Here is a 14785-nt window from a genome sequence, read left to right on the forward strand (position 1 = left end):
AGAGGCAGCATATGGATATTGCTTTCTTCTTTGCTGTAGGGGTATTTGCACGGTGGGATTTTAGTTTCTCTCTGAAGTATGTCTCTGTTAATTGAAGTTTGAAGGTATACTGAGAAACTACTTGATATCTCACAGTCTGTTCTTAGGTCACTGTCATTTGAAGAACTCAGTCATTAAATTCAGTTCTTTACCAGAATTCAAAGGCTGTAATTTGCTTTATGCAACAGACCCATATGTGAGTTGACAGGCGATGCAGACAAACAACTTCCAAGTGTTGCAGTAATTAAGAATTAATGCTGCAACTATAGAAGTATGGTCAATTCTCTATTACAGTTGGCGTTTCTTGTAAATATATTGCTGCTGCTATTTAAACACAGTAGTTCTGTACATAAATAATTTTATTTTTGTGACTTTAAAGTAAGTACTTTTTATGATATCTGTTAAATATATTCTAAGCAGCTTATTTTTATTTATTTTCTATTGATCAGGAAAATTTATTTTACCTTAACAACTTTGTAGCTGAGCCTTTGCCAATATCTGTTGCCAATGTCTGCTGTACGGTTACTGAGTTACACACTATTCCTGTATATACTGAGAGTTTGTATATTACATCTTTAAATTACTACATTAAATACTGCATGATGGAGAAAGTAGCCTAAAACAATCGCAGAGAGAAAAGATTTTTAACCTTTCCTCTTAATAATTTGTGTTGTGCATACAAGCCACTACGCATTTCCTAAAACAAACTTTAAGGAGTGAGAGAAGCCTGGCAACATCTTCAAAGTGACTGCTTGAGACCTGTCTAAACACACATTTCAGACTGAAGTGCAGTTGGAATCCTTTCAGACAAGACGTGGAGCGGGTGTGTTATAATTCAGATTCCACCTGCTGGTGTTATATACAGGTAAATAGATCAGGCCCCTCCCCTGTTCTTTGACTGGGAGATACTAACAGAAAGTCTTGAAACAAGCAGAGTCTGAGAAAGCTCTTCCTGTTGAATTAACTTGAAGAACAGGAATGAAGGCAAACAACGACATCTCTGTATTTCTCTTTCGTTGGCCGTAGGGGAGGTGGAAAATCATTTTTAGTTTCTGTTCTGCTACCGTGCTTGTCTGCTGGAGTGTACCTGCTCAGGTAAAAAAAAAATCATGCCTCCCTGCTGTGGAAATTACCAGCCAGCTGCTACTGGAAGATTTGTGTTGCTTTTTCATGTGAAACTTCTCCAAGGAGGATTTTTAGGAGTGACCGTATGAAGTTTTCGTGCATCTCTCCCTTGGATTTCTGTGCTCCTGAGTTACTCTTCTGATCCTGGGGATTCTCAGTAGGTTTGTCACTGACAGTACTGATGCATGTTCTCAGACTGCTAAATGTACGTATTCTTTACAACTTTCTGTTAGCAATTTCTAAAGGCAGTTTAGCTAGTGTAAAATACTGATGTGGCAGTTAAGAAGACAGTGACGGCAGCATTTGGGAATGGATTCTTACCGCACGTACTGGGCAGCTAATCTCTTGAATCCTCTGTGGACAGAAGGCCAAGAAGAAGACATTTATGAGGTTGAATCTCGTGTGCCTTTGCCATATCCTTTTCCTTTCACTGAACACTTGGATGAGAATAATTCTGTAGTTGTAAATACTGCGATTTTTCACTTCAAACACACAAAAAAAGGGCACATTTTAAAAGTTGTTTCTAAAATTTCCTTGCCTACACCACCTTACTCAGTAAGTATTATTTATTTATTTATTTATTTATTTATTTTAGAAAATATCTAAATCTGCTTAATAGAAGAGAATGAATGCAGTGAAAAATGCTGTAAACTTGCTATGTATTGCTAGCGAGCATTTATTCCTAGACAGTTTTAAATGAACTCTGAAACAGCTTTGGTTATAATTTTTTTTTTTTTTTTTTTTTTCCTAACAAAAGGAATTTAGCAGACATGGATATATACTAATTTGTATAAAGTTAAAATCTTTTTTTAAAGTATGTCAATTATACTTACTACATTTTTTTTTCTCTATGAAGAATTTATGAAGTGGGGGGAGGGCACTGCAATCAGTTAAACTTTTCCTTTGTAGCTTTCGTGCACTGAGTAGTACCATTAACTAGTACAAGCTTGCTAATGGCTTCTAATGATCCCATAAGAGAATTTTTGTGCTTGAAAAATAGTGCTCATGTTTCCATTTCTTTTTGAGTTTTTTTTTTTTAGTATTATTTGGAATATTATCTTAAGTTGTAATTACTGAAAAGAGCGGGTGAAAAATTTTTGATTTTTAACTAGTTTGCATTAGTGTATGGATGCATTTCAGTAAGCCTTTTTTATTGATGTCTACACGCAGTAAACTTGTTGTATGCTTTTCTTTTACTGAGAAGGAGCTCTGAATTTAAAATGCAGAACTTGAAAATGTAAGAATAGAGTAAGAAGGCTCTACAATTTTTAAAATATTTTAATCCAGTGCAGATATTCAAACTGCAGTGCTTCAGCATCTGTTCCATTTTTAACTCTTGTCAAAGTGCTCCATTCAAGGTAACAATGTCCATCCAAACAGGAATGCTCCAGAAATTAAATCAAGTCTTTGGATTCAGTGTATTACAAAAGAGAATGAGTGTACAAAAAAATGTACTCAGACATTCTTTTCAATGTTATTTCAATTTATTTATAAATGGATAATTTTGTGTGTAATCTTCTGTAAAATATTCCTAACCTGTTTTTGTCAGGGATTATTTTAAAGCAAGCTAATTGTAGTCATGACCTGAGGTAAAGATGGTCAGAAAGCCATTATTTTTAAAGAAATTGAGAGAGATTTGTTTAATATAAACTGCAGCAAAGTCAAAAAAGTTAGTATCTTACAAATATTTGCCAGTTATTCATAGTATTAAAGGGGAAAAAATGGGAGAGAAGCAGGAAATATGCGTTACTTCATTTTCTGAAGTTGACATGTTGTCTTAGTTTGAATACCGGACACACCAAGAACTCACACCCCATTCAGATCTGTCAGTTTGAGTCCCTTCAAGAGCTGGACGTAGACTGTGTATGTTAATAGTTGAGAAGTATGGGTCGTCTTGGTAACTGACCTATTTGCTATTACATATTTTGTGTAATCAGTAGTATTATCATGGTGTCTTCATTCATCTTCGTGTTTAGGAGAGAATGAGATGAAAAACTTATGTTAGCTTATATCAAAACTTCTGCTAGTGTTATGCACTACGTTTAGCTATTCTAAGCATATGGTACATGATAGCTTACTCATATGCGTATTTACTCGTGTAAAGAAAGGTGAATCTAGTGTAAACTCATAAACCTGAAATTACCGGAACAAAGATTCATATCTAGCCAGATAGCTCATTCAGTTCAGCATGCTGAGAACTGTTTGCCTATGCTTTTATACAGAATGTCTTCCTTGTTGTTGTCTGTGAATATGTGTTGATCTTATTATCCAGTGTCCACTGAAATTATGTAGGAATTCTCATCACACTGTTAAGCCACTATTAATGAAATATGAGAGAGAGAACAGTTATTAATCACAAGATATTTAATTTATCTAATCTCTGTAATTTTCCCCTCTGGTAGCTTGAACATGCCAAAATTACTCAGACAGAACTCATGCGAGAATCCTTCAAAAAGCAAGAAGAGGCCACAGAGTTTATCAGGTATCAGGAAGAGCTGCAAGAACGTCTCAGTGAAGAAACCAAAGCCAGAGAGCAGTTGGCTTTGGAGCTTAGTAAAGCTGAAGGTGAGTTGTTAATCTTTGCACTGACTAACCTATTAACTGGGTAAAGAAACTTCAAATTAGATCAGTTTCTTAGTGAACTTCAGAATGTTACCACTGTGTAATTCTGTTCAGCAATTTTTTTAATTACTTTTTATTAAAAATAATAGTTTGGATATGTGTTGTTATCCTCAAAATTAATTTGTTTTGTTATATGCAATCAAACTGAAGTATTAGCAACTTAGAGTCATAGAACATAATAGTTCAGGTTGGAAGCCTGCTCAAAACAGGGTCAGCTAACCCAGAGCTATTCTAGTCCATCCTATTCTAGTGTTTCATCACCCTCAAGCTGGGGTATAGGGAAGGAAAAAAAAATTAATCTTACATTTAAATGTAGTTTCCTGAATTTCATTTTGAGCCTTCTGCCTCTTGACCTAACTTAGATTCACAGAACACAGATAAAAACATGGAAACTTCAGCCTGAATTTAGTGATACAGTGATTATATATATCAACTTACACTTTGTTTGATGTGATGTCTCTAAGCATATTTGCAGCCACATCAAGAAGCAATTAAAAATATTAATGTTCCAGAGTGTTACAACCAAGGAAATCTAACATCTTTTTTGACATCAGAAAAAAATATAAACAAATCTGAAGGTTTTAATGCCTTTTTTGTAGTCAAAAGGCCTTATTGTCATAGCAGCCTTACTGCTTCAGTAGTTGAATGTTTTGGTTCCATCGAGCATTTCTATTATTATCTTTATATAGCAATTGGTAACTGACATTGGGAAAAGATGCAAAAAACATCTGTCCTATACATAAGATCCCCATAGTAATTAGAAAAATAATATATTAGTTCAGCAGACTTCTCTGTTTCAGAGTGGGAGCAAGTAGTTTCATAGGTAAATTTTATTGCTAGAGAATGCCACCTTGCCAGCTTTCCTCTTCTTTTTAAACAGATAATCCAAGATGAGTTCACATGCTATTAATAGTTGTGACACACATAACTGGAAAGGAAATGTAGGTTTCTAAGCCGTGTCTCTAAAATCAGGGACTGTTGATAGCTTTATAACTCCTGAATTCATTACATCTTTTTTCAACCTTTTTTTGGTCATCTTCAGAAATCAATGCACCATTTTGTGTGCTGATATAACAAAATAGTAATGCCATACAACTCTTTTTATTATTATTTTTTCTGCTCATTGAACTGAACTGTAAGAATAGTCTTACAAAGCTAAACTACATTCTCTTATCAAATTCCTTAGATAGACATGCAAAACAATGTCCAAGTTGATTATGTATCTGATGGTACTCTATCTTCTCTTGAGATAAAGTGTGTCATTTTTGATCATTTCTTTCTTATCACAAAAGCTGCTACAGCTGAGATGTTTTCAAACCTCTGGTGTTTTAGTGGCATCAGGTCTGACTTACCTAACAAATGGGATGGAAAAGCTAACACCAATCTGTATGCTCACTGACACTGAGAACGCTGACTACTTAAATTACATCTCTCTTAAAAAAAAAAAAATAATAATAAACACAGGTGATCTTACCATTATATAAGACTTTCTCGTACCTTTTTGATCAGTGTGAGCACTGCTTAAACTCTGGATACCCTCTCAGGCTTCAATCTTCTAAGTACTCATTGTGAACATCAGCTGTTATAGGGAAGTGACTACTACAGTTTGTGTTGCCTCAAATTTTTTGAAGTGCAGTTGATAATGTTTCTCAAGCATTGGAATGGACTGCCCAGGGAAGCAGTGGAGTCATCGTCCCTGCAGGCATTTAAGAAATGTGTGAATGTGGCACTGAGGCACACAGTTCAGTATTGGGAGTTGGTAGCTCGGGTTGATGGTTGGACTCGATAAAGGTTCTATGATTCCAGTTTAGTATCTTTTTCACAAGTTTGCCCCTCTTAGTGGCTCTGCACTCTGAATCCAAGTTTGGAAAAAAAGACTGGTCAGCAGTGCCTGATCGATGCTATGCATAGGACCAGGCCCAAACTGTATCTGCAGAAAATGCTGTTACTTAATTTTCTTCTTGATAACTTTCATCTGTTATGGATTTAAGTGCTCAGAGGAGTTTTACGTTTTTTATGCTGAAATCCAATGGAAACATCTGTAGTTTTCCTATATTCTCAAGCTACATTTAACATTGGCTCAAGACTACATATTTATACTGGCAAAGCTCACTTGAGTATTGGAAAAAATGCTACTTCAGTTCAATGGGCTTAGTAAGACAAAACCTGTAAGATAGGGGTTTGTGTCCAGATGACAAGGCTCAGACGTTGTATAGCTGATGTCTAGACTGTCCTCCAGAACCATCCATTATCAGAGATGAGAGAACACACCTTACCATGCAAATCTGTGAATCTTGCCCTGAGTTTTCCAGGAGTGCACTCTCCATGTTTAGTACTTTGTACTGCACGATGAAATGTCTTGAGACACATAGCACGGCACTGTCCACATGAATTTATCTGAAATTTCTTCTTATTATTATATTGTCCTGAGTTTATTACATACTTATTTTTCTTGCTTTTAAGTGCTTATTTGCTACCAAAACTGACATGCAGAAAGAAATAGTTATTTTTGGTTATGTGGTATCCTTTTGATTGTTTGTTCATTGAGTAAGAAGAGAAGAACACGGGCAGAATTTTTCAAGTACTGAGTATTTAACATACATATGCATTCATGTGAGATTACTGCAGTGACTTGACTATGCTAAAAGTCCAAATTCTTATTAAATCTACCTAAAAACTGATGTTCTACAGGCCTCATTGATGGTTATGCAGATGAAAAAGCATTTCTGGAAAAACAACTGCAGGAAAAAATAGATGTAATTGACCATCTTGAGCAAGAACTACTGTGTACAGGTAACAAATTGCAGGAATTAGAGGCTGAACAGCAGCAGATCCAGGAAGAAAAGGAGTTACTCGCCAGACAGAAGGATGCCATGAGAGCAGATGCGGGGCCAGTAGAGCAGCGTATGTATTCCCCACAGTCTTTCTATAATATTTTCTTATTTTTAAACAAGATAGTGAGTGATCTTGGTGAAATTGTTTGTTTGTTTGTTTTTTACCTCTTTTTAATCATCAATAAAAATATGATGTGGCAAAATGTGATATTTTCGTACCTAGTATCTAATGTTAGTGAGATAACTTTACAGAATGTTTGAACAACAAAAAAAAAAAGAATGTTGAGCCATTGTAGATGTTCTTGTAGTAAACAAAAGCTTGATACCTATGGAAATCCATTATTTATATTACTGCTGAAGACGAATATCTCTAAACTGGCACCTGTGTATAAAAATACTGGTCTAAGTATTTTTGAAACGGAGTTTGAGGCACTAGTGAGGTTACCTACCAGAATGTGATTGAATTACACATGATGTCCATAGTTATTTTAGGCATGAAAGGTATGCTCCTGTATCAGATTCTTTGTTGGAGGAAGAATGGTGCAGGAGTTGCACAACAAGGAAAGGCTGTTGCCAGTACCAAAATCTACTTACTCAGTTCTCCAGAAAGTAAAATACAGAAATTAAAAATTAAAATAATGGTGATGGCAAAATTTTCGGATAAATATCACATCATAAATATCACATCAGTTTAACTAACTGCTTACTTGGGGGGGAAGACAAGCATTTGCCTTTATGAAGTAAATATGTCTTCTAATTTATTTGCTTAAGGAAGAATTAATGTTGTATGTTTGAAAGGGAAGAAAATTGAAACAGTGGTAGTTAAGAAGTACTATTCCTTTGAGGATTGCAGTGCTTACATGAAATTAGCATTTTACTTAATGTCTAAAAGTTTGTAGCAATTTATGTCTCTGGTTCTGTACATTTTATTGATTTTATTTTATTTAAATTTTATAGTGAAATTTTAATAACAGCCAGTCACTACTTTACTGTAAAGAAGATTCTTGTATGTTTCTCTCATTAGATTGTTTTATGTCTAAGTATTTTCAAGTATAGCAACTGTATGGGTACCGTAAGGATAAACTGTTTAGGTACTTATCTCATGCATACCAGAATAACCTACCACATTCCCTAAGTTACCTCAACAACTTTGTCATTAAATGCCACACTCTCTTTGGCTTCATTTTCTCTTACATTGTTGCATCACAAGAAAACTACAGCTGGCATGTAAATTACTTTGCTTCTTTTTTTGTTTTTTCTCTCTCTCTCTCTCTATTCTCCTAGGCCTAGTAGATGCTGCAGTCGATGCAGCTTCCCAAGCAGGTGTGTTTGTATGTTGCATGGCCAATCCTGTAACTGGGTGGAAGATTTAGATGTACTGACATTGTTAATCAGGATTATTGGGCTTTTGGCTTACTGACATCACTTGTAATTCTTACTGGCCTGCAGCTTTGATGTTGTATTTCATACTCAGTTTTACATTTTGCTAACAACATTTCTTATTATTTCTATGCATAAATAAGCAAATTCATTAATAACCATCATCTTATTCACCTATGAATTACACATACTTAGTTGATATTGGAGGGATATTTTTGTAGGGTTTTTTTTTTCTCCACTTTTGTTTCCAAATATTACTGAAGTCTTTCGTTTTAATATCTAAACAATGTGTTATATGGACATACAATGGTTACCTTAAAATAAGAATTGGTTCAGTATGATGTAAGATGATGGTGCCTAAAAGGATATTTCTTCTATAGTGATTGTAAATTGTATTGTTTCTGTCGAATTATCAATCATGTTTTAAAGACTCTCCAAATGTAATTGCACTTTACAGTTTGGATTTTGCCTCAAGGGATGCCTTAACGGTTAGTTAACATGTACTTCAATGGGCTGTGGCTTAAGAGTTTTAATCGTGGTTTGGGGCTTTACTATATACGTGTGCCAGCATTTTCGTGAAGAATCAGAATTGGGCATTCAGTCATTGATTTTTGCAAAGCCTCAGTTACAGATCAGTAATTTCCCCCTCTGCCTGGCAATCTTGCTAAGCCTTTCAGTATTTCCTTCAAAGTATTTCTGCATATCACATTAAATGCTGAAGCCTGGGAGTGGAATGATTTTAATTATCCTAAGGAGGAGAAAAATATTGGGTTTCCTGCATTTCCATTGCTAGCCCTTGTGCTGACTAGCTATGGTTCGAATCTGTTTTTCTTTTCTGTGCCAGTTATACAAAGACCGTTTAATTTATGTGTAACTTAAATGGGGAAATGATCTAATATCATTTCACTGTCAGTCCTCTGAAGTTTATCTAAAGGACAGCCGTTTTGGAAAGAACTTGCTATAATGATTATCTTGATTACTTCTCAAAAAAAAAAAAAAAAAAATTCTAAAAATGAAAAATAGTAAAAACCCAAACCAGTTAATGTCCTTCTGCAGACTACAGCATGGATATATACAGCCTTGGGAAGTGGTTTTGTTTCATAACGTTGAAAACTATTCATATCTAAAAGTAGTGTGTGATGATTTTATTATAACCAGAATTACTAGAGGAAACAGAAAAGCTAATGAAAGAAAAAATTGAAGTACAGCGTCAAGCTGAAAAAGAATATGATGACCTTCAGAAGCAAGTGAAAATCTTGGAAATAGACTTGGAGGAACAAGTCAATCGTTTCATAGAGCTAGAGCAAGAAAAAAATGCCGAGCTTATGGACTTAAGGCAGCAAAATCAGGCTTTGGAGAAGCAACTTGAGAAAACAAGAAAATTTCTAGATGTAAGTATGGTGAAAGGAGTGTTTCATGAAGGTGGGTGGGTGAGCACTTGTGCTGAGGTTTGGTTTGGCAGTAAATGCTTGGTGGTTGTTTTTTGTTTTGTTTTTTTTTTCCAGCAAATACCTGGAAACTGAAGTCTGCTGGAATTAATTACTCAACTTCAGTTATATTTTGAAATAGAAAACATAATTTCTCTAGCTTTCTTTTATATTTTTTTAATATACTTTTTTTCTCATAGCATCTAAAAATCTGTCTCTAGATATTAAGCTACTTCTCCCAACCAGTTATATCTGTATTTGCCCACATTCACAATGGTGGCTGCCTCTTTAATGTACCCAGTTTCATCCTTCCTACAGGCTGTCTCAGCAATTTAAACAATCCTGTGTTTCAATATACACCATCATCTCTGCGGTCATCTTTGCCCAATTTTTTTTCTTGTTAAGTGTCTTATACTTGGGACAAAACTATTATTTCTGTGCATTTTCAATAGATTCTTAACTGCAAGTAAGGTGGAATAGTTTCATACATAATAATAATACCACACTCTGACACCACCTCTTTATCTGTCTCAAAGCAATATTAAAGGAGCGATCTTTCCAGTTACTTCTTACCACACTTATGTTTGCCTTACTTCATTTTCTGCAGTTACCTGGTTATTTTTCACACTGAATCTAATGTGTCATATGACAAGATTTAGGAGTTAAAATTTTTCTTAGCAATGCCATTGTCATAAATGAAATACAGAATTACAGATAGCACTGGAGAACTATGAACTATGGAGATGAGGAGTCATTTTGTCATTTTTAATTACAGAATTAGAATTCTGATTTTTTTTTTTTTAATTCCAGTTTTCTGGATTTCTGTTTTGTTTCTTGAGAGAAGCATTCCTCTTTTTATCAGATACTTCAGATAATTTATTGTAATATACCTGATAAGGTCACTTTGTAAAACAGACAAACCTTAAAGGTGCTGATTCACTGGATACTGGCAGTTGCATACTATTTCCTCTATAATAATACATTTCACAAATATCAAACTGGAATATAACAACTGAAATTGGTCAAGAGGGAAACTGAAATTCAAAATTTGAACAATTTATAAATATTTATAATCTCGGTGAGCTTTTGTGGCTTGTTTAGGGATTATTTTATTTGTTTGGGGTTTTCTTGTTGTTAGCTCTTCATCAATATTCACATAGTTAATTCCTATTCTTAATTTATATTTATGCTACGTATATTGAAGACAAGCATTAAGAAAAATATATATATATATATTGGCTTATTGCCATTCATGTGATGTGCCTGGCATAGGAGAAACAATACTGTCAGTTTTGTGAAATAATACTTGGTTAATCTATGCTGTCTTCATTTTTTTAACAAAACATATGAACTATGAAAGCTGAAAGAGCTTTAAGTCATAGCTGTAATAGGTTCTGCTACATCAAAACACAGACCTGCTGATACCGGCCTCACATTAAAAAAAAAAAACAACAGTATAATAAAATATTTAATTCAGATACTTTTTAAAATCAAATGGTTTATCAACATGATTCTGTAATTTCCAGGAGCAAGCAGTTGACAGAGAGCATGAGAGAGATGTGTTCCAGCAAGAGATACAGAAGTTGGAACAACAGCTGAAGGTTCCACAAAGGAGTCAGCCTGTCAATGAACATCAAAGCAGAGAGGTCAGATGTTTTATTACCTGTATTCAGTGAATATGTAAGATAAAACGACAACTCTCAAGGTATTGCAGTTGAGCTACTTTATGGTGTACCTAGTCTGCAACCATTTACAAGCCAGGAGAGTATACCCCAGCAGATGACTGTGCTGCGGGAGAGGTCTGTTTTGGAATTTTATTGGGGCATGGGTTACATACCCATGGGGATCATTGAGTCCAACTCCTGGCTATATGCAGCACCACACAAAATCCAAACCCTAGGTCTGAGAGCGCTGTCCAAACACACACACACAGAACTCTGACAGCTCAGGGCTGTGCCCACTGTCCTGGGCAGCCCGTTCCGTGCCCACCACCCTCTGGTGCAGGCCCTGTCCCTAACCCGAGCTGCCCCTCCCCTGACTCAGTTCCATGCCGTTCCCTCGGGCCCTGTTGCTGTCACACAGAGCAGAGCTCAGCGCTGTGAGGAGCTGCAGCCGCCATGGGGCCTCAGCCTCCCCTGCTCTGGGCTGAGCAAACCCAGGTACTTCAGCCATTCTTATACATCTTGTGCTCCAAACACTTCACCATCTTCGCAGCCCACCTCTTTAATAGTTTTACATTCTTCTTACATTGCAGCAGCCAGAACTGCAGCAGCGCAGAGCTCGCCCGGTGACACTCCAGTGTACAAGTGGCCCTTCTGGCTGCAGGGTGTGCTGCTGACTCATGTTCAGCTTGCCATCAACCAGAACCCGCAGATCCCTTTCTGTGAGGATTCTTTTAGAACTTCTTGTGGTTGGCAATTGCACAGCCCTCTAATTTGTCAAGATCTTTTTGCAAGGCCTCTCTAACTTTGAGAAAGTCAAAAGGTTCTCTTGATATAGTGCCATCCACGAACTTACTTATTATACCTTCGTGTCCTGCATCCACGTCATTTATGAAAACATTAAAGAGAACTGGTCCTAAAACAAAGCCCTGCAGAACCTCACCTGTGAATGGCCACCGGACTGATATACTCTGTCACATTTATAACCCTGTGAGCCCAGCCTGTAACACATTTGTACACCAATGGTGTTTGGTCCTAACCTAGCTGTATGCTGGACATTTTGTTGAGGACACTGTGAGTAACCAAGGCAGTACTAGAGAGCAAGTGATACAGCATGGAATATATGACTTCTTTGAAAATGCTAATAGTATTTGTTGTATGTAATACTACAATGTCCTAATTTTGCATTCTGTTCCACCTAAAGAATAAGAATTTCATTACAAGAAAAAAGAGGGATTTTTTTTTCTCCATAAAAGATGAATGCTGATACTATTGCTAGCAAACCCTTTCAATCTACTGCGGTATATTCATCTTTTTTCTGTATTGTCACCAGGTTGAACAATTAACAAATCATTTAAAAGAAAAAACAGACAAGTGCAGCGAGCTTTTGCTTTCTAAGGAGCAACTTCAGAGAGATATACAGGAACGAAATGAAGAAATTGAGAAATTAGAATGCAGAATAAGAGAACTGGAACAAGCTTTAATCATCAGCGCAGATAACTTGCAAAAGGTATTCTTGGCTTAAAATTACGATGTATTTATTCCTTTCTTATTTTCTTGAGAACAAAGCTATATATCCTTTTGATTTGTTTCTCATTAAACAAGTCAAGTAAGTAATTTTAATGCATATTTATAGGCGGAGGAAAGGAAACAATTTGGCACCATTTTTGTAAAAGGAGAATTACCTCTTGAAATACAACTGCAAGCTGAACGAGAAGCTGTGGACAGAAAAGAAAAGGAGGTAAAATGTCTGTGTAATGTTTCCACTGATAGTTTGGATTATTTGTTTTTGCTTACTTTTGAATATAGTGAACTATGCAGATGAGATTTTTAAACAGATGAAATAGCTGTCCAAATCCCTTTAAAGTTCTCTTGTGAGCCATAATTATTGTTATAATTTCTTTTAATGCTTATGATTTACGAGCGTTTCTGTCACCAAAGTTCAGCCCAATTAAGAAAATATTCATAGTGATCTCAGCTGATTTTTAGTGTGTTTTAAAATTCCATTCAGAAACTCAGAATGTCACCGAGTATACATTCAATTGTTTTTGCCTACCAAACTCTTCTTTTTACAGAAGACTTGCACTTGAAAATTACAGCATTTAATTTTTGATATGGTTGCCTGTTCCTTTTTCACTACTTGTTTTGTGAGAATAGGTCACAAACCTTGAAGAACAACTGGAGCAATTTCGAGAGGAGTTAGAAAATAAAAATGAAGAAGTTCAGCAGTTGCACATGCAACTAGAAATTCAGCGGAAGGAGTCTACTACACACTTGCAAGAGCTTGAACAAGAGAACAAGTTATTTAAGGTAATTATGTAACTGGGAAGCCTAGAACTTTATTTTCCCTTCTCAGAAACAAATTCTTGAAAAATGCCAAGATGTCAAATTCTCTCTTTTTCTCAAGCGTTTTGCAGTTCAACTTGCAAAATACTAAAAAATTTGTATAATAACTTATTCCCTAAAATGTGTTGTTCTTATGCCTTAAATATTCATACAAAAATATGCAGAAAATGTTATGTATAACGGTAACATGATTTTGATTTTTTTTGTGGGTTGGATTTTTTTTGTAGGATGAAATGAAAATACTGGGACTAGCTATCCAGAAATCTGAAGATGCCACCATAAAGGACCATCACTTAGTGGCTGGGAAACTCGCTCACATCATGCAAGAAAAGGAGCAAGAAATAGATAATCTTCATGAACAAATTGCAAAACTGCAACAGCAACTTGAAGGCACAACTGACAACAAAGTACGTACTTTTGAAATCTTTTTTCAGAGTGCTGCCTTGTTGCTAGCTTTAAAAATAATAGTAAAAATGTGAATAACATATCTCCCTTTACAGTATCTTCTGTTGCTGCTTTAATTTAAAAATATTAATGTTTCAGTATCAAACATTGTTTTAACACTGATCTGCTTTTCCTCCTCCACCTCTTTTTATACACTGAATACATTATACTTGCTTTCTGTTTGTTCTTCTGCATTATTTCTGTTTCATTTTTTGTCTAAAGCTCTTCTTTCCTTACTCTTCTTGTACTTCTGAAAATTTAGTGATGTTTAGGTAGCTGGACTGAATCTCAGCGTGTGTTTTACCATCTTGCAGGGGCTTACCTTCAGTTATGTCCAACAGTGACACCTGTTAGACTTACTGTTGATTTTAGCAGCTGAACTTCTGTTCTCATGAGTTTATATAAATACTTTGCTATCATGCTGATGTTGGCAACATATTTAATCCAGTTTGAAATGTGGTGGTTGTGCAAGCAACAAGCTGTCTTCTCTTAAAAAAAAAATGGAGCAAATAAGGCAGATTCATCTTATGTATTGAGATATAACACCGATAGTTTTCTGGTAGATTTCAATCATGTGTTCTTATGAAAATAAGCTTCATCTTGCTCTGGCATACTTGCAATTTATACAGATATAATGAACTTGATTTCAATAGTTTCACTACATATTTTGTATTCATGTAAGTAGCAGACACTGGCCTCTGGTCTATTTTTTGTAGCAAAAACATTGGATATTTTCAATGGAAGAATGTTGCATTCTGACTATTTAAAACATGACATTTTTTAGTCATAAACCTTGTTCCCAAAGCCCAAATTATTCAGTAAGGTAATAATAAAAACTATTCTGCCCCTCAGCAGCTCAGTGTTTAGCAAAACATTTCACTGAGGCATATTGGATCACTGAAATGAA

The 14785-nt window shown here is 35.4% G+C and overlaps 1 protein-coding gene across 6 annotated transcripts in view; it reads left to right on the forward strand.

Annotated features, from left to right (window-relative positions):
* Window positions 1-14785, forward strand: part of AKAP9 (A-kinase anchoring protein 9) — a 101895-nt gene that overhangs the window by 64907 nt on the left and 22203 nt on the right. For 4 of the 6 annotated variants that reach the window (XM_085227414.1, XM_085227415.1, XM_085227418.1 and 1 more), the window contains 9 exons: window positions 3567-3729; window positions 6478-6690; window positions 7905-7943; window positions 9159-9391; window positions 10954-11073; window positions 12422-12598; window positions 12725-12829; window positions 13246-13398; window positions 13662-13841. In XM_085227414.1, the coding sequence (XP_085083540.1) occupies window positions 3567-3729; window positions 6478-6690; window positions 7905-7943; window positions 9159-9391; window positions 10954-11073; window positions 12422-12598; window positions 12725-12829; window positions 13246-13398; window positions 13662-13841 (1383 nt within the window). The remainder of the gene's footprint in view (window positions 1-3566; window positions 3730-6477; window positions 6691-7904; window positions 7944-9158; window positions 9392-10953; window positions 11074-12421; window positions 12599-12724; window positions 12830-13245; window positions 13399-13661; window positions 13842-14785) is intronic. The other 2 variants (XM_085227416.1, XM_085227417.1) reach the window with 1 other exon arrangement.

The sequence above is a fragment of the Meleagris gallopavo genome, chromosome 6, assembly GCF_905368555.1.
Source record: "Meleagris gallopavo chromosome 6, MGAL_WU_HG_1.1, whole genome shotgun sequence".
In the NCBI taxonomy this organism is placed as follows: domain Eukaryota; kingdom Metazoa; phylum Chordata; class Aves; order Galliformes; family Phasianidae; genus Meleagris; species Meleagris gallopavo.